The 18,289-nt window shown below is 62.1% G+C and overlaps 3 protein-coding genes across 13 annotated transcripts in view; 1 reads left to right on the forward strand and 2 right to left on the reverse strand.

Annotated features, from left to right (window-relative positions):
* Nucleotides 1-15,878, reverse strand: HPCAL4 (hippocalcin like 4). 5 transcript variants are annotated; one of them, XM_071798908.1, is made up of 5 exons: nt 15,787-15,878; nt 15,313-15,554; nt 1,891-2,060; nt 1,532-1,747; nt 1-1,258 (listed from the first exon to the last, which is right to left on the reverse strand). In XM_071798908.1, the coding sequence occupies exons 2-5, from the start codon at nt 15,548-15,550 to the stop codon at nt 1,061-1,063; spliced, it is 822 nt and encodes a 273-aa protein (XP_071655009.1). In that variant the 5' UTR covers nt 15,551-15,554; nt 15,787-15,878; the 3' UTR covers nt 1-1,060. The 5 variants fall into 5 exon arrangements, with proteins under 5 accessions (XP_071655009.1, XP_065713246.1, XP_071655008.1 ...); XM_065857174.2 differs by lacking the exons at nt 15,313-15,554; nt 15,787-15,878 and adding exons at nt 3,209-3,225; nt 3,754-3,915; XM_071798907.1 differs by lacking the exon at nt 15,787-15,878 and having other exon boundaries at nt 15,313-15,556.
* On the forward strand, nt 6,134-12,694 carry LOC136112642 (CYFIP-related Rac1 interactor A-like). 6 transcript variants are annotated; one of them, XM_065857441.2, is made up of 13 exons: nt 6,134-6,308; nt 7,859-7,937; nt 8,400-8,480; nt 9,675-9,754; nt 10,201-10,361; nt 10,438-10,543; nt 10,735-10,871; nt 11,024-11,101; nt 11,186-11,302; nt 11,403-11,482; nt 11,566-11,692; nt 11,898-11,968; nt 12,092-12,694. In XM_065857441.2, the coding sequence occupies exons 4-13, from the start codon at nt 9,682-9,684 to the stop codon at nt 12,153-12,155; spliced, it is 1,014 nt and encodes a 337-aa protein (XP_065713513.1). In that variant the 5' UTR covers nt 6,134-6,308; nt 7,859-7,937; nt 8,400-8,480; nt 9,675-9,681; the 3' UTR covers nt 12,156-12,694. The 6 variants fall into 6 exon arrangements, with proteins under 6 accessions (XP_065713513.1, XP_065713514.1, XP_065713518.1 ...); XM_065857442.2 differs by lacking the exon at nt 8,400-8,480; XM_065857446.2 differs by lacking the exon at nt 9,675-9,754 and having other exon boundaries at nt 6,135-6,308; nt 10,240-10,361.
* TRIT1 (tRNA isopentenyltransferase 1) overlaps nt 15,531-18,289 on the reverse strand; it is a 16,866-nt gene continuing 14,107 nt past the window's right edge. The window contains exons 11-12 of one of the 2 annotated variants that reach the window (XR_011735699.1): nt 17,081-17,333; nt 15,531-15,915 (exon numbers count right to left, since the gene is read on the reverse strand). Coding sequence is in view for 1 of the 2 variants with exons in the window: in XM_065857392.2 (XP_065713464.1) it covers nt 17,194-17,333 (140 nt within the window). In the remaining variant the exon portion in view is untranslated. Of the gene's footprint in view, nt 15,916-16,725; nt 17,334-18,289 lie in introns of those variants that run through there. The other variant, XM_065857392.2, reaches the window with a different exon arrangement.

The following is an 18,289-nucleotide window of genomic DNA, read 5'->3' on the forward strand; positions in this document are numbered from 1 at the left end:
TGCACATGGGGGACAGTTTATTTTTCCATTAAAAAAATAGATAACAACCTCACTATCTCCTAACAGATATTACAGTCATCAACACCACAACGTGCAGGCTAAATACTGATCCGTGACAATATTCCTGTCCTGGGGCAAGAGGGATGGAGGCAGCAGGCTGGGATGGTGGGGGAGTAAGGAGACAGACATGTTTCTTGTGGCCTCAGAGCCTTGTCAGGAGGCTCAGCAAGCACAGGACCCATCCACACCTCTCCACAGCCCCAACCCAGGACCCACCAGTCCCTGCAGTAGCACCACGACACTCCCGACCTCACCCCAGGGAGGAGTCGAGCAGCCCCTGCCCTCAATTTGGGACCCCAGGCATCACCTCAATATCCAGGAAGACCAGAAACTCTGCAAAGCATCCAAGATGCTGCCAGGACTGTTGTGCAGGTCACCAGCTTGCGAACATCATTTGCTTGTGGAGGTCACCCACTCGTGGACATCACCTGCTTGCTCTGCCAGCTCACATGGGTCATGGGGTAAAAGGTGGCTTCTGGGTCAGACCCTGGCCATCCAGGGTGGCCTTGGACACTTCTGCTGTCCCCTATAGTCCCCTGAGCAATTCTGGCCATTCTCCAGTGAAGGAGAGACCAGGGCCAGGATTTGGGAGTTCTCAGCCTCCCTGGAGGCATCACAAGCAATGAGGGGGGATCAGGGAATGGGCCGGGCGGAGCAGTGGGGGAAAGCAAGGAGAAAGTAGCAGGGATGTGGGGACAGTTGGCCCTGGGGAAGCAGGACGCTCGCCATCGGCTACAGGGAGTCCAGCTCCAGGATGGGAGAGGGTTGATTTGGGGGTGACCTCAAGCCGGCAATATCCAGAACAGGCTCTACCCATCAAGGGAGAGCTACAGCCTGTGGGCTGCCCAGGACACAGCCGGGAGCGGAGGCGGATGGGCAGCAGGAGGGACGGAATGTGGCTCACACCAAGTGGTAACAGGGAGACTGAGCAGCAAATGAGGATGAAACCACCATGAGGGCAGAGGCTGGTGCAGCCAGTCCAGCGATGAGCCCCAGGGCTTTATTTCTGCATGTCGCACTGCAGGAGGAGGACGATGGAGGGGTCACTCTTCGCTGCCTCCTTGAACTCCTCCAGGGTGATCTGGTCATCCTTGTCCTTGTCCATCTTTGCGAAGATCTTGTCAACACGCTCCTGAGGTGTCAGCCCGTCTTGGTTCATCCTCATCATGATCACAGTCCCCACCATCTTGTAAATGGCCTGGAGCAAGAAGAGGAGCAAAGTACCAGAGTGGGAATGTTGGATGGGCAGAAGGTCCCAGGACAAGGCAGGGACAGGATTGCTGCTCTGCTGGGACCCAGTTAGCTGCTGGTACAACCTATGCTGCTGCACATCTACAACCAGGTACGTACAGGGTACCTTTTGGACAAAGGTCTGGGCAGGAAAACTCATTACTTTGTGCCAAAAGGGACCCAATAGTTATGAAAAGCCTGGAAAAAGCAAGCTACCCCTGCTGATTTTAAGCACCGATACCTCAATGATCTCCAGCATCTCTAAGCGTGTGATCTTGCCATCCCCATCCAGGTCGTACATCTCAAAGGCCCAGTTGAGTTTCTGCTCGAAGGTGCCCCTGGAGGTGACAGACAGGGCACAGATGAACTCCCTGAAGTCAATGGTCCCATCACCGTTCTTGTCAAAGGTGCGGAAAGCGTGCTGAGCGAACTTGGAGGCATCTCCATAAGGGAAAAACTGCAGGGTGGATAGAAGAGAGAGATCAAAACAGGGAGGAGGAGCTCAGCGCAGAGGCTGTATCCAAAGCAGCACCCTTGCCCTGGCAGGAGCAGGGTGCTCCAGCCCCGTAGGCATCACTCAGCACCCCATCCAGAGCCCACCTTGATGTAGAGCTGCTGGAACTCCTCCAGGTTGAGGATACCGGAGGGACAGTCCTTGAGGAAGCCCTTGTACCACTGCTTCAGTTCCTGCTCACTGAACTCCGTGTTCCTCACCAAATCCTCCAGCATCTCCGGGGCCAGTTTGCTGTTCTGCTTGCCCATGGCTGCCCCTGGGAGGGAAAACACCACACGGCTCCTTCACATTGGGCACAGCGAGGGCTGGTGCTCCCAGGCCCTGCGCCATCATCAATATCTTCGAGTCCAACCATTAACCCACCCCTGGCACTGCCCCATGTCCTGAGAACCTCATGTCCGTCTGTCCAACCCTCCAGGGATGGTGACTCCAGCACTGCCCTGGGCAGCCTATTCCAATGCCCCACAGCCTTTTGGGGACGAAATTCTTCCTAAATCCAACCTCAACCTCCCCTGGCGCAACTTGAGGCCCCCGTTTCCTAGGCTGGCTCACTTTGGGCTACAGAAAAACACTCAAAAAACAAATGAAGACCCAGAACTCCTCTTCATGTGGCCTTTACCAGACCATGATGCCCAGCTTCCCTCTGTAAGGATGGGACAAAGAAGAGGTTACCGAGTCTCCCATTAAAGCAGTGAAAAATCCCCCGGCACCACCCGACTTGCCGCATCCAGCCGGTGGCAGCGATGCCCCGGCGAGGACGGCTCTGCTGCCTGCGGAGCGGCGTGCTGGAGCTCTGGCAAGCCCGCAGCTGCGTGGGCAGGACGCGGAGCTGCTCGGATACACGCCGTGCCCGCTCCCACGCAGCCTTGGCTGCCGGCGCCACTCAGCCCGAGCAGCAGATGGTTTGCCGAGAGTTCCTGGAGCTTCTCTCTCCATAGAGAAAGTTGAGTAGAAGTTCACCTGGAGCCCGACCAAGCGCCATCTCTCTTCCAAGCATCTGATTTCCTGGCCATGTGGGCTCGGGGGACATGGGGGTACCCTGGGGTGGGCACAAGCCTCCCCCAGCTTGTGGGGCTCCTCATGCTCCCAGGCATCCTCATTCCCAGCTAATCCCGCAGGCAGAGGCTGCTTCCTGCCCCATCATCCCACCAGCATCTGTCACCGTCTGCCGCGGCAGCGCTTAACCCACCACCCCTCGGCAGCCAGAGCCGAGGAAGCGTCCGGACGCCCACAGAGCACAACGCTTCTCCAGCGATCCCCAGCTTGGCTGCGGAGCCGCGTGAGCCCTCCCAGTTCCGCAGTCCGGCTCTAACCTGCAGCCACCGATCAATCCCCACCATGTCCCGTGCTCGTGTCCTCCCGCATCTCCCAACACCACACTGGTAGGTGGATGGAGCCTCTCACCTGCACAAGGAGCAGCTCTGGAGGAAACAGCAACAATGACCTTTGCTAGAAACAGCACACATTGCCCTGCAAGTGAAGCCCTCAAATCGGCCAGGACTCAGGAAGAGCATCCTTTGGTCCACAGAGCTCGACTCCCTTTTCCAAGCACGACCCGGCAAAGGCCACACCAGGGCAGGGACAACAGGGGCAGCTGCTGGAGCCAGCAGGGCCACCACACGCTTGACACAAACTGCTCGTCTCAGAGCACAAAACAGGACAGAGTGGGGTCTGCACCCTGGGCAGCACACGGCACCCATCCTCCAGCACCCGGGGAGGGAGAAAGGAAAGGGCGCAGGACCCAGCCCAGGGGATGGATGGGGTGGCCGGGCTGGGAGCAGCAGCATCCGCGGGTGCAGGGGCTGCTCTGCCCAGCCGGGGCAGCTCCGCAACACCGGCCCCCACAACCGCTACAACCGACTCCGAGCACCTGCCCCAGCGGTAGCTCCGCACCGGGGAACCGGCTCCCAGCCCCGGGGAGGAGCGGCTCCGGCCCCGACGGTCCTTACCTGTCGTACGGCGTGGGCAGGCGGCGGTTCTGCAGGGCCGGTACCGGAGGGGCCGCGGTTCGACCGGCCGGCTCTGCCCGCGCCGCTCCCGCCCCTCTTGTAACCGAGGGCCGCCCGGCCCCCCCCGCGGCAACGCCCGCCTGTTGGCTGGGAGAGCTGTCAATCAGCAGGGTGGGGCCGCGGCGGGGGGGAGAGGTGGGATACTGGGAGGGTACTGGGATGCTGGGAGGGAAACGAGGACTGGGATACTGAGAGATGCTGGAGGGAAATGTAGAGGGGATGAGGGGGGGCGGCGGGGACCGGGATGCAGGAAAGATGCCGGGTCTGGGATGCGGGGTGGGATGGTGGGACCGGGATGCGGGGCAGGATGCTGGGACTAGGATGCAGGGCAGGATGCTGGTTTCAGGACCAGGGATGCTGCCAGCTCTGCCTGCCCAGAGGTGCCTGCCTGGTCCCCAGCCTTGAGCAGAGCCCCCCTGCACTCTGCCCATTCTGCCACTCTCTGCTGCTGCTTCGGTGCTTCCTCCTCTTCCTCCTCCCCCTGCCCCGATCAACCGCCTCTGGCTGCTCTTCCTGTTGGTGCTTGATCCCAAAGAATCCCCAAAATGCCCTTGGTGCATTTGAGGGCTGGCAGACACCAGCAGGGACCATACTGCCTGCATGGAGGGGACGCTCAGACACACCTTGGTCCTTCTGGCTGGGCAGAGCCGTGGCTGAAGTGCAGAGAAAGGGCTGAGATAACTGCTCCAATCTCCAGAACTCTGATCTCCAGAACCAAACATGGAGCGTTTCCATGGTGATCGCTGGCAGCTCTTCCTAGTGACCTTGGCCATCCTGCTGTGATCCTGGTGTCACCCGGGCCCTTGCAGCTGGTGGCCACTGAGCCCAGTGTGATGTCTCCATCCAGCCACGGTTGGTCCCCATCCAGTCTGTGGGGTGCCATGGGGTGCTCTGCCCTTCCCCACGGCTCAGCATCCCCCCGGACCAGCCCTGCTCTGGGGTGCACCCACCCTCGCTGCGGAGGTGGTTGGAAACTCCCCAACCGGAGGTGACAGAGGGCTGGTTTACAAAAAGACACAAATATTTGCAGCTGTGTTATACACAGCAGGGCTGCAGGGATCCAGCACCCGCCCCCACCAGGGGCAGGATGGCTGGGACCCCTCCCTGGGTAAACACAGCATCTCTGAACCGTGCCCCTGTCCAGGGCTGGATCCCCACTTGTGCTGGGCTCATTCAACCCCATGGTTTTCAGGTCACTCCAGCAGCCTCCACCGGGCACGTGGCTCTGTCTGGCCCCAAAACCTCTCCATGAGCCTCCCCAAGAGCAGGGGAGGATGAGCCCCCCCTGCATTGGCTGGGCAGCCCACTGCTGGTTCTTACTTACTTAAGTAGAGAAGACATCAATTAGCGCCGCTGCAAACCGCCTGCGCTCAGGGTGCACAGGGGGACTGAAAAATTAATGAGGGCTTAATTGAAGTAACAGGGCTGCCAGGGCTGAGACTGCCAGAGCTCAGCTTGTGGAACAGGGTGTGCTGAAGGGGCAAGGGGTGCTGGAAGAGCTGGGGAAGCGCCAGGCTTTGGGTGCGACAGGGACCCTCCAGGGATGGGGACAAGGGCAGATGTGGGGTATGGGGGTGTCCAGCTTCTTGGGGCTGCAACACCCCGAGTCCCCATGCTGGGGAAATGCCCAGGGTCATGCACGGCTGGTGGCACTGGTGGCCCTGAGTACCTGGGCTGGAGCACCCAGCAGAGCCCAGCACCCAGATCGGGGCACCTCAAACCCTGTCGTGAGCCCAGGCTCAAACGGGACATTGGGATTGCAGAGGGGGCACCAGGGGGACCGGCTCTGCAGACAGCGCTGGCTCTGTGACAGCCCGTTGGTCCCCACCCCTGCACAGTGTCGCCGCAGCCCCCTGCCCTGGGGTGCTGAGCTGCCGGGCCTCGCAGCTTCCGAAAAATCTCGTTATCCAGCGACGCTGCTGAATGCAAAGGACTGCAGCTTCCCCCAGCGGCTACGGGCTGCACTGGCACAGCCTGGGGGGCTGTGCCCGATGGGGGGACCTTGGGGACAGTGCGACCCCTCCAAATCCCCCATTTCCCAGTGACACACTGTGCAGAAGTGCCATCCATGAGCTGGGGCAGGGGGAAAGGAAAATTTGGGGCTTCCTTCTCCCTGCTCAGGGTGGGCTGCCGAGAGCCAGACTGACTCCATCGGGGGGTGGGACAGGCACCCAGGCGGTGTCACCATGTCCCCCAAAACCCAAGAGCAGCACCCCGATGGGACGCAGAGCCCTGATCCCTGCAGCCTGCAGAGGTTTGCGGCTCGGCACGCAGGGGGTTAAGCGTCCCCGTCTCCCTCACACTTGAGACGTCACCGTCACCAGTGGCGTGGGGCGGGGGGGCCATGGTGGTCTTTGTGGTGCATTCGGCAGCTGGCGCAGGGCGGCTCACGCACGCGGCGGGGGCTCGTCCCCGGCACCCCGCGTTCCGGCAGCATCCACAGACGCTCGGCCGCGGCCACCGCCTGCCCACGCCTCGAGCTCCCCACCGCCACGGTGAGCACTGGGGGACGGGACAGGGATGTCACCAGGCCTGAGAGCGGAGCGGGGGCTGTGGGAGCCGCTGGCTGCCTCCCTTGGGGACCCAAACTGGCAGCAGCCCCATGCGGGAGTCCCTCTCCCTTTGCACCCCCAGCCTGGTGCCCCCCAGGACTGGGAGTGATGGGGTTGTGTGCAGAGTGTGTCCCCTCGGGGATGCTGCAGCCCCGCGGTGTCCCCGGGTGGGTGCGGGTGCACACTGGGTGCTCCCGGTGCCGCCCGGGTGCTGCGGCTCCGCTCCCCGGCAGCCCTGCGGTAAATCCTGCCGCTCGCCCGCAGCCGTAGCCAGGGCCCCAGCACCCCCGCTCCCGGGGGCTGAGCCTCTCGCCTCTCTCCAGCCAGGGATGTCCCCAAAGTGCGGGGGGGTGACAACCCTGGGAAGCCCCAACCCCACGCTGGGCAGGGCTGGGGGTGCCCTGGCTGATCCTGGGGCAGCATCTGGCTGCTGGGGATAATGTGCCCCCCCACCCCAAAAATCCTCCAGGCACCGTGCGTCCAACCCTGCAGCAGCTGCGGCGATGCCAGCGCGGACAGGGCTGGGGGACAGTGGCAGGGGAGGCTCGGTGGTGACAGTGGGCACCCAGCGGGCAGGGGGGGCTGCGGGGTGCAGAACCAAGCCAAGGGGAAGGGGCAACCCTGGCCGTGGGTACGGTGCTGCACCAGGCTGCAGTGCCCATGGTGATGCAAAGGGACACAGCCCCAAAACAGCCCCGGGTGACACGGGGACAGCCAGATCCAGGGGCTTTGCTGCTCCTGGGGGGGAGTGATGCTCCTGGTTGCAGGATTCGGCCCTGCCTGGAGCGTGGGGGGTGGTTCTCCCTGTCAGCTGGGATGTCCCCGTGGAGGTGACACCCACCGTGGGGTCCCCATGTGGCAGGATGCTCATGGGGAGCAGAGAGAGGAGCGGGTGCTGAGATGGGCTGGGGTGCTGGGAGGCCACTGCAGGGGGGGAACAAAACCCGGGGCCACCTCGGGTGTGGCTGGGGGGGGTTACCCAATCCCCAAACCACAGCTCAGGCCTCATGCCGGGGTGTCCCCATGCTGAGGACCACGGGGACCCATTCGTGCCCCTCCCTGGGCACAGGCAGAGTTCAGCAGTGACAAATCCCAGCCCCGAGTCGCCCATCAAGGACAACCGCGGCATGGGCGGGAGGACACCGGTCGCAGCATTTCTGAGCAAAACGGGTGTGAATCTCCCACCCCTGGGGCTGCCCCGGGCACCCCAGAGTCCCCCCAGCACCCAGGGTTGTCCCCAAGCCGGCAGGTGTCCCCGAGGGGTGCAGAGGGAAGAGATGCTCGGTCAGTGCCCGGTGACATGGAGAGCGCCGCAGCCCTGGGAAGCTCCGGGTGGCTTCTGGCAGTAATGAAATGATTGAAGCAAATCAGGTGAAGGCTGGTGGGGATGTGCAGGGCTGCGAGCCGGAGTGGGGGGACCCAGTGTCCCACTTTTACCCCCGGGTGGGGGGATCCCTGGGGGTGGCCTGACCCTCCCATCCTCCCGCCTGCAGGTCCCTGCTGGCCCATGAAGTGACCCAGGGGGGTGGCACAGCCCCTGATCCCGTCGTAGCCACCACACCAGTCACTGAGGTAAGGACCTGTGGCTGTGGGGTGGGTGGGATGCTCTGGTGAGGGTACCAGACCCCCAAACGGGGTCAGTGGGGCAGAAATCCCACTTGGGCTCTTCCCCTTTCCCTGGGGATGCCCAGCGCTGTCACCCAGGGGAAGCGGCGCAGCCCCACAGGGGTCACCTGGGGCAGCCCCCCAGCTTTGCATTGGGGCTGGGCTGGGGGAACTGGGGTGTTTTAGGGGGGTGGCGCAGCCAAGGGCACCCAGAGGAAGCACTGACACAAACCCCCACCCCACTTCCCTCCCCAAAGCATTTTGGGCAGAGCTCACACCCCGAGTCCTGTCCAGGGGGTGTGGGCTGGGGCCGTGGGGTGTGGAGCCCGGTGGGACGGGTGCAGGTAGGTGCTCGGGGGCTCGGGTGTGCTGGAGCATCGGGCCGGTGGCACCGGTGCTGTTCCACTCTGTTCTGTTTCTCTCGCTCAGGTCTGCTGGCCATGGGCAACCTGATAAAGGTATTGGGCAAAGATTTAGAAAACTGTCCTCATTTTTTCCTGGATTTTGAAAGTAAGTCCCATGAACAGGGTGGGCATGGGGAGGGGCCCGGGGCTGCCGCCGGGGCTGCTCTATGGAAGAGGGGGACAGCCACAGTGTCCCCAAGCAGCCTCGGTGTCCCCAGGTGCCTGAGGCAGCCCTGGCTGTGCCCCACAAAGGGCTGAGTGGGGCAGGGGAGTGGGACACAAAGAGATACCCCATCTGAAAGCACAGGGAGATGTCCCTGGCCAAGTGACAGGGATGCAGGATATGTCCCCGCCCATGGGGACTTCAGGAACAGTTGATGGCACCAGGGGGCTGTGTGGCATGTCCCCCGCCACCGCCACGGCAGGGACAGCCTGGATGCCGGGGGAGGAGGAGGGAAGGATCTGTGCCGCCTGAGGTGCTGGGAGGGGTGACACAGGGGTCACATCCTGCACCCGTGGGACAGGGACCCAGGTCCCCCCATCCCAGCTTTTCTCTGGCCTGGGCTAACTGGGACAGGAGAGCGTGACTGGGGACCTCCCAGGCTGGACATGGGGGTGTACAGGAGGTGACAGCCACCAAGGCGGGGTGCCAGACCCAGCACAGCTCTGTGCCCCCCGCTTCCTCCCTCTGCCCCATCTTCCTCCTGGGACAGAGCTCAGAGCAAGAGCAAGGGGGGTAAAAATAGTGCAGCAGCAACCACTCACCCCTGCGGGGACAGACACACCGTCCCCGGCACCGGCACAGCCGAAACAGCCGGGGCTGGGCTGTGGGGCTGGGCTGGGGGATTGGGGTCACACAGCCACCCTGTTCCCACGGCGAGGGACCTTCTGGGCTCCTCATGCATCCTTTGGGACAGCAACAACCTCCACCCACCTCCAGCCCCCTCCGCAGCCCCCGCATGGGGACAGGGCTATGGGGCTCCCTAGGACCCCCCAGCTAGAGGGGGGACACCCGTAGCCGAGACTCTGGGGACTCACTCAGTACCTCGCCCTCCTCGCCGGAGCCCGGCGGCTCTCTCCTCCCTTCGCTCCTTCCTCTCCATCACCCCATCTGCCAGCGCTCATCGCCATCGAGGGGGGGAAGAGGCTGCAGCCGGGGCTGGGAGCGCCCTGAGCCCCCCGGGAGCAGCGGGGGGAGGACACGGGGGCTCCGGCCACCGGCTCCTGCCCCCCCCAGCACCTCTTCCGCACGCACCACCTCCCCATCACGCTGCTTTTCCTCTTGTTTCTTCTCTTGCAGGTTTCACATGGGGAACCTTCTTAAAGTGTTGACTTATAACGAACTTGACCAAGGCCCTAATTTTTTCCTTGACTTTGAAAGTGAGATGGGATTTTTATTTTCCTTTTTATTTTAGCTAAATTCCATTCCGTACTTAATTCTGAGTTCCACATCCACGCCGTTTTTGAGTTCTCGTACCCCGTCACCCATCCCATCGCAGCCATCCCCGATGTCCTTCCCCACCGCACCTTCTCCACCCGGGGGTCTCCCAGGAGAGGGGGGGCCCACGGCCGGTGGGACAGGAGCTATCGCTCCACATCTCTTCCCTGGGGCAATTTGCAGCCTGTTGGGGCTGCAGGACAACGGTCACAGGGCAGCCAGGACACCCCCGCCTGACCCCCCCCTCCACGGCTTGGCTCAAATTTGGGCAAGGACACCGATCCGGGGGGACAAAACCCAGCAGGAAGGGCTGCGGGCTGGCGGGAGAGCCGGGGGTCGGGGTGCTGACACCCCACCCAGGCTCTCGCCACCCCGGGGTCCCGCTCAGAGCCCTCCGGGTTTCTCTCCCCGGGGCGCTGCCCTGCAGATGCGCAGCCGACGGAGGCCGAGACGGCGGTGTGGAACCAGGTGAACGCCGTGCTGGAGGAGGCGCAGGCCGTGCTGGCCGAGCTGCAGTCCTACACGGGCGCCGGGCAGGAGATCCGAGAGGTGGGTGCAGCCCCTGGCACCCGCCGCCCCCAACCCGCCGTGGCTCAGGACAACGCCGCTGCTCTCGTCCCCACAGGCCATCCAAAACCCGGGGGACCTGCGGCTGCAGGAGCGGGCTTGGAGCGCCGTCTGCCCGCTTGTCGCCAAGCTGAAGCGCTTCTACGAGTTCTCCCTGCGGCTGGGTGAGCGCCCCGAGCCCACATCCACCTTCCCCGCATCCCCCCGTTGCACCACATCCCTCCTCGGATGCAGGAGCGGGGCAGGGTTTGGGGAGCACTGGCCATGGGCTGTGCTCAGGTGCTGCCCCGTGCCTCAGTTTCCCCAGGTGGGGTTGGGGAGGTGCAGGGGGGGACCAGCAGTGCTTTGTCCGCAGAGAACGCCCTGCGGAGCCTGCTGGAGGCCCTCACCAGCCCCCCGTACGCCCCGACCCAGCACCTCGAGCGGGAACAAGCCTTAGCCAAGCAGTTTGCAGAGATCCTGCACTTCACCCTCAGCTTCGACGAGCTCAAGGTACCTCCCCATGCCCCCCTGGGGTGGGACAAGGGCTGTGGGGACCCGTGGCATTCCTAAACTGGGACTGTGCAAAAGCCCCAGTCCCTCGGGGCGCCCAAGGCTCCCCCGTGGCCCCCTACCCCAACCCTAATGGCAGACCCTAATGCCAGATGACCAACCCCGCCATCCAGAACGACTTCAGCTACTACAGAAGGACCATCAGCCGAAATCGCATCAACAACCTGCAGGTGAGAGGACGGTGCTGGCCCCCCAATCCAGGGATGGCCTTGGGGGGTCAGTCACCCCAATAGTCCCCATCATCCCCATCACAGCTGGATGCGGAGAGCGAGGTGAACAATGAGATGGCCAACAGGATGTCCCTCTTCTACGCTGAAGCCACCCCCATGCTCAAAACGCTCAGCAATGCCACCACCAAGTTTGTTTCGGAGGTGAGCAAGGCCAGGGGGACCCTTGGGGTGGGGGGGACCCCCCCCTGGCATTATGTGGGGGTCAGGGAGGAGGTGGCAGCCGGGACCTGTTGGGTTTCAGAACAAGACGCTCCCGATCGAGGACACGACCGACTGCCTGAGCACCATGGCCTGTGTCTGCAGGGTGATGCTGGAGACCCCGTGAGTACCCCCCACACACATGGGGACATCTCGGTGGCCCCTGTGCCACCCCCCAGGGCTCAGCCACCCCTCTCCCGGCACAGGGAGTACCGGAGCCGTTTCACCAACACCGAGACCCTTCTCTTCTGCATGAGGGTGATGGTCGGCGTCATCATCCTCTACGACCACGTCCACCCCGTGGGGGCCTTCGCCAAGACCTCTAAGATTGACGTGAGTGGCCATGGCGGCGAGAACACCCATCCCACCCATCCCAGCACAGTGATGATGCCTGGAATGTCCCCTATGGGGACATCTCTGAGCTGGTCCAGAGGGGAATTCATCCCCTACCAAGCAGTGAGGAGGAGGATGGGGAGGAAGGGGATCAACCCCTGTGGTAAGTCTGGGTGCTCACTGCCTCTCTCACTCCCCCCTCCAGATGAAAGGCTGCATCAAAGTCTTGAAAGACCAACCTTCGACCAGCACCGAGGGGCTCCTGAACGCTCTGAGGTGAGCCAGGGTTTGGGGGACACGGGGGGCGCTGTGGCATCCTTGATGGCGCTGTGGGGTGACGGTGACAGAGCAGGTGGGGGTGCTGCAGGGTGACAGTGTGACAGTCCCCTCTCCGCCCAGGTACACCACTCGGCACCTCAACGACGACACCACGTCCAAACAGATCCGGGCCCTGCTGCAGTGAGCGCGGCGGGGGCACCGGAGCCGGCCCGACCCCGCGCACCCTCACCGCCTCACCCACACCCATGACCATTCCGCTCATTTTGTACAGAGGGAAAAGGGACAATGAGAAATACATAGAAACGCAACAACAAAAAATCAAAATGGCCCAAGGCCACCCCCCAACATGCTCCTGCCCCCCCTTTCCGACCCCCAAATCAGCGCCTAATTATTGGACACGAGGTGCTGGTGGCACCATGGGGACACCGCGCTGGGGGTGCTGGGGCTGGGCAGGATGGTGCCAGGCAGGGATGTGCTGATGGGGCCAGTGACAGCACTGGGGGCACCTTGGGGAGGGGGAAAGGGGTGGGTGGCACCCTTGTCCCCATCCGTGTCCCCGAGCACCCGGAAGAGGAACAAACATCCCTGTGGATCGCACGGATTGGTGGAAACGGCTCAGTCGCACCTGGGAGATTTTTAATACGAGCAGTGAAATCTCCACTCACCTCTTCTTTTCTACATTTTTTTTGGGGGGGGTATGAAATAAAATGACATTTAATCTGTTCATGGCTGGAGCGGGGCCATCTCTGCCGTGTCCCAACCGGCACCACACCAGCTGGAGGCACCTGGGGCTGTGACACCGCAGGGACTGAACCCCCCAAAGACCCAATCCGTGACACCCCAGGGGCTGAACCCCCCAGGGACCCCACGTGTGACACCCCAGGGGCTGAACCCCCCAGGGACCACATCCCCCCTGTGACACCCCAGGGACTGAACCCCCCAAAGACCCCATCTGTGACACCCCAGGGTCTGAACCCCCCAGGGACCCGATCTGTGACACCCCAGTGACTGAACCCCCCAGGGACCCCATGTGTGACACCCCAGGGACTGAACCCCCCAGGGACCCGATCTGTGACACCCCAGGGACTGAACCCCCCAGGGACCCGATCTGTGACACCCCAGGGTCTGAACCCCCCAGGGACCCCATGTGTGACACCCCAGGGACTGAACCCCCCAGGGACCACATCCCCCCTGTGACACCCCAGGGACTGAACCCCCCAGGGACCCGATCTGTGACACCCCAGGGACTGAACCCCCCAGGGACCCCATGTGTGACACCCCAGGGACTGAACCCCCACAGGGACCACATCCCCCCTGTGACACCCTGGGGACCCATCTCCCAGCCACTGTCACACTGCTGGTGACCAGGAGCCTTCAGGGTGACTACAGCCAAGGGCTGGTCCCAGGATGGTCCCCCCATGGTGGGGCGGCCCCCCAGCTGCTCCCGATCCAGCCCATCCAGGGCACCCTCCTGCCCCAGTGCCCCAGCAGCTGCAGACTGGGAGCACTGGGAGCTGCTGGAGGCCACGGCGGCTGCCGCGGGACCCGTCCCTCTGCCGGCCGATGGCCCCGTGACACCGTGACAACGCCGCCCCAGCGGCCCCCCGGCTCCTGCCAGCCCCACCACAGGGGACCCCCTGGCTCTCAGCCTCCACCCGCAGCCCCCCAAGCTTCGGGACCCCCCGACGTGCCCCCCGCAGCACAGGGCCCTGTGCCAGCCCGCGGCAGGGGCTGTGTCACCCCCTCCAGGGACACCCCAGCGCTCCCCCAGCCCGGCCAGGCTCTGGGGCACAGGGCCAAGTCCCTGCCCGGGGTTTGTTGTCCCGCTGCCCCCCCGCGCTTTCCCTCCCGCCACCTTTCCCGCCATGGCAGCGGCTGCACTGCCAGCCCAGCCCCCCCAGCTGCCCCACACGGCCCCCCCGCTGCCGATGGGCACCCCGTGTGTGACACCAGCACCCCCGTGGGGTGGCAGCTCTGGCAGGGTCCCCGTGCCTCAGTGTCCCCATCTGTGCAGTGGGTAATGACCATTGCCTCTGGGGCACAATGGAGGGTCCTACAGCCCCCTGAGCTCCCGACTCCCCCACTGGTTTGTCCCCAGTGTGGGGACATCCACCCGCCCATCACAGCCTCACATGGCCCCGCACCCCTCAGCCAGCCCCAGGGGACCACGGGCAGCACAAGAAGGGGACAAAGAGAGAGGGAGACCTGGCAGCCCCCCGCCCTTTGGATACCGGCATTTCCCAGGCCCAGCGCCAGGATTTGGCCACGCACGCCCAGGCTTTGCCGCCAAAGCCACCGAACTCCCGCGGGACGCGCACGGTGTTGCACAACCCCAGCCAACAGCTCCTTTCATTTTCAGGCTCTTGCGACACGGCTCCTCCACAGCCCCTGCGAACCATGGCCGGGGCATCGGCGGGGAATCCGTCACCTCTCTGGGCAGGGACCTTCAAATGTCCCCCAGTGCCCCCCTGCCATGACAGGGACATCTTCACCAGCTCAGGTTGCTCAGAGCCCCGTCCAGCCTGGCCTGGGATGTCTCCAGGGATGGTTCATCCACCACCTCTCTGGGAACCTGGGCCAGGCTCTCACCACCCTCAGGGCCAACAATTCCTTCCTTATGTCCAGCCCGAATCTCCCTCCTTTAGTTTAAAACCATCACCCCTCGTCCTATCGCAACAGCCCCTGCTCAAAAGTCTGTCCCCATCTTTCTCATGGGCTCCTTTTAAGTACAGAAAGGTGTGATAAGGTCTTCCCAGAGCTTCTCTTCTCCACCTGAACATCCCCAAACACTCAGCCAGGCCAGGGCACCGAGGACTTTAACTGATGGCGAGCCAAGCCACGCCAGGCCTGGACTGTTTTCTAATCCCAGTGTAATTAATGACCTTATCTTTGGCCAAAGCCATTTAGATTAAGTGGCTGGTGTGATGGGCTCGCTGGCTGCGGCTGCACAGATGGAAGAGCTGCGTTTGTCTGGGGATTAGCGGAGGGCAGATGGAGCCAAGTGTCGCTCCCCATCCCCAAACCTCTCGGCACTGACAGCAGCCTGAAACCTGAGGCCACCACAACTTTCTCAGTGAGTCCTGGCCAGGAATTCCGCATTGTTTGTCCCTTCTGCAAGAGGCCAGAGCTGGAGGAACAGGAGCTGAACACGTGCCGGTGTCAGGGCTGGTGTGACCCTCACCAGGAGGGTCCCTGACGTGAGTCCTTCGAACAGAAACGCAACACAAACCGGCTTCTTCCTCGCAAAGCAAATCACGGCAGCGATGCTGGTCCTGGCGCTGCAGAAATACAAAGCTGTGTCCTCATCGACAGCCCCAGCCTCTCCAAGAAAGAAAACTCACCTGCTTGGTGCTGCTGGGAGGACCGGGACGTGCTTCCATCATCCTTTACCGGGCTGGCAACTGCATGGACGAGCAAGTGTGCCGGACCCCCGCTCTCCTGGGACACACAGGAGCTGCTGCCCCCAAAATAAGGCACAGGGAAGGGGGAAAGCCTGGGAGCCCCTGCCCGGCAGCAGCTGCAGCAGTGCCTGATCACGAGCAAAACAGACCAGCAGCTATTGTGGGAGAGGAATAACATTTATCTGTGGGGATAACAAAGTTCATATTAAACCGATTAAGGCTATGAAATCCATTTCGAAGGGTCTGGTCATCTGACTGCACGCAGGAGGCAGAGCAGATAATCCCAGCCCTCATTCACAGAGCTGCCTCCATGAGCCCAGCCGGGCCTGGGGAGATGACTCGACATGTCCACGCTATCAAAACACCACACTCAGCACATCGGTGTGGAATGGGGCTTTTTACACTCGGCCTCACCTGCATTTCGTCCATCCAGGCCAGGAGAACGCGGTTCCCCGCCATGACCCCTCGGCCACGCACTCCAGCGCTGGGCTGAGCCCGGATCCACGTAGGCTTGAGTCAGCATGGATGGCAAACAAGTCCGGGCTGGAGGAGAAGGTTGAGCTGGCGCTGCAGACCGACCCAGCAACACCAACGCGGTGCCCAGCGTTGCAAAGCTGATGCCCAGAGAAAAGCCAATGCAAATTCCCAGCTCTTCCCTGCATATTCCCCTCATTCCGAGCTCCTGAGCCGCCCCATACCCCTACCAAACGGCCCAAGGCAGCCGCCCCATGGGGCGTTGCAGGAATAATTCAATGCCGAGGAAGGCAAATGGGAGGTTTAACCTAATCCCCACCAGAGCAGACATCCCCAGAGCATCCACCCACGCAGCCCTTCCCCTCGCAGGCTGCGCTCTCGCCACATGGTGCATTGCCATGTGCTCTACCAACCCAAAACCCACCCAGGAAGAACCATCCTGATGGCATTTGCCAGGGAAAGGCCCTCCTGGTTCCACCAGAGCGGGAAGCATGGTGGCACAGCCGGTGCTCGCATCCCCCAGGATTGAGACCATAGAGACCAACTGCCTCGCGGACACGGCACGAGGAATTTGCTGCTCAGCAACTTGGATTCAAATGCGGGGCCGGTTCCTGCTGCCAAACCACAGTGTAAACCCCCGGGAATTCAGCTTTAAGTAGGACAAGGCTCATCTGTTGCAAACTTGATGAGATCATTTCCAAGTTCCTGTTTAACAGGTGCCAGCTCCTTCTGCACCTGCTGTGTGCACAGGGACCAGGCCGCCTGCACCGAGCTGAGAACATCTGCTCACAAATGGCAGAAAAGGTGGCTGGAAAAAAGAACCAGGTCTGGATGTCCTACCCCTGTGTCCAGGTGGAAACAGAGAGCAAGAAAACTGCGCTTGTTAATAGTGAGGAGAACTCACAGTAATCTTGCGACTTTATTTCCATATAAAAGAAAATCCTCTCCACAATAAAGGCAGGAAGAGCTCGCTCAGCTCTGGAGTTGCACTCCTGGCCAAGCTGGAGGAGTGCGGGGTGTTTCTGTCTCTGAGAACGACCCGTTCGCACGCCGGAGGATGGGCTCAGCCACTCCAGGGGTAACGCTGCGCTCCTGGCAGGAATGAACGCTCGGCATGGGAGGATGCTCCCCGCAGCCTCGCCCCGGGCCCAGCCCCTCCACGGGAACACAGCGCCGTGGGGCCACACGAAGAGGATCTGACGCACCCGATGGCCTTTGACCATCACTTACACACCTGCTTCATCCCCAAAAAATGACTCAGCTCGTTCAAGGCCACCCAGGACTAAGTCGCTTCCTCGCCGTCCAGGTGGAAGCGCGGCTGCTGCCTTCGCCAGGTGGTTTGCAGGTTTATGGCAAAGGTGGGACACTGTCCTCGCCTGAAATCTCTGTGCCCGCACCGTCCCCCTTGGTCTCTGCAGCACGGCTGGCGGCCTCCAGCTTCCTTCTCTTCTTCAGGTGGTGCAGGTGGGATTTGGAGCGTGTGTGAGCTGCAGGAAGAGGCAAACAGAGCATTTAACTCAGGGGAACTCGAGCTTCCCTTCCCATCCTCCCGTATAACTCATTCCCGCTGAAAAGTGGAACTCCCAAGCCCTGCCCTGGGTTTTCAGGACAGTTCTAGGCCAAACTACCAGGGCTTAGAGGGGGACAGAATCCCAAAATGTCAGGGGTTGGAAGGGATCTCAAAGCTCATCCAGTGCAATCCCCCCGCCAGAGCAGGAAGACCCAGATGAGGTTACACAGGAAGGCACCAACCCTTCCAAGAAGGACCGGGAGAGGGAAAAGTCCTGGTCCTGTATATGCAGAAGACTCTGGATCATCAGGACACAACTCTCCCATCAACTCCGCTCCCAAGCGAGACACGACACCGGGAAAAAGGGAAGCGTCACCAAAGAGGCGGCACATCGCGGGTGAGGTTGTGCAACTCCCGGCAGCCCGTGGAGCGCAGTCAGGATCATATGTAACCCCGGATACCTGCACCGCAGCGCCGGGATATCCTGAACAGCTACAGAGCAGTAGGGATGGAGTGTAGAGCAGAACGGTGCTTTTGCATGACTCCTGAGCAAGGCCTCCAGCTCCTTCAGCAGGAGGCGGATGGGAACAGAGGCGCAATCCCGGGGTGCACCTTGCACCGACGCTGCGGGGCAGCAGGAGCTGCATTTCCGCTTGAAATCACATAGTTAAGGACAGCAAAACCTCCGCTATCAGTGGTGTTATCTAAGGAGAAGGCGCTTTGTCTAACCAGCCCAATGCACCACCTTAGCAGGGCAGTTCTGCTGTTTCCAAGAGATCAGAGCAGCAATTAAGGCAGCAAACTTTTCACGCAGGGCCTTAATTAAACGAGGGTATGTGTTCACCGAATCAAGGCCCTCGGGTGTTTTCCAGTCGTCCTTTTCTGCCAAAGGATGGAATTGCCTGCAAACCTGCCGCTGCAATGCTGGAGGGT

This window comes from Patagioenas fasciata, chromosome 25 (assembly GCF_037038585.1).
Source record: "Patagioenas fasciata isolate bPatFas1 chromosome 25, bPatFas1.hap1, whole genome shotgun sequence".
Lineage (NCBI taxonomy): Eukaryota > Metazoa > Chordata > Aves > Columbiformes > Columbidae > Patagioenas > Patagioenas fasciata.

What these genes read in the sequence shown, in the direction of transcription:
- HPCAL4 (XM_071798908.1), bottom strand. Translation starts at nt 15,550, where the DNA reads ATGTTATTCCTCTCCCACAATAGCTGCTGGTCTGTTTTGCTCGTGATC. An exon ending in CTCCCAGCAGCACCAAGCAG is followed by an intron (nt 2,061 to 15,312) that starts GTGAGTTTTCTT and finishes TTTCCCTCCCAG; the next exon opens with GGGCAGCCATGGGCAAGCAG. An exon ending in TCCAGCAGCTCTACATCAAG is followed by an intron (nt 1,748 to 1,890) that starts GTGGGCTCTGGA and finishes TCCACCCTGCAG; the next exon opens with TTTTTCCCTTATGGAGATGC.
- LOC136112642 (XM_065857441.2), top strand. Translation starts at nt 9,682, where the DNA reads ATGGGGAACCTTCTTAAAGTGTTGACTTATAACGAACTTGACCAAGGC. An exon ending in CCAAGACCTCTAAGATTGAC is followed by an intron (nt 11,693 to 11,897) that starts GTGAGTGGCCAT and finishes TCCCCCCTCCAG; the next exon opens with ATGAAAGGCTGCATCAAAGT. An exon ending in GGGCTCCTGAACGCTCTGAG is followed by an intron (nt 11,969 to 12,091) that starts GTGAGCCAGGGT and finishes CTCTCCGCCCAG; the next exon opens with GTACACCACTCGGCACCTCA.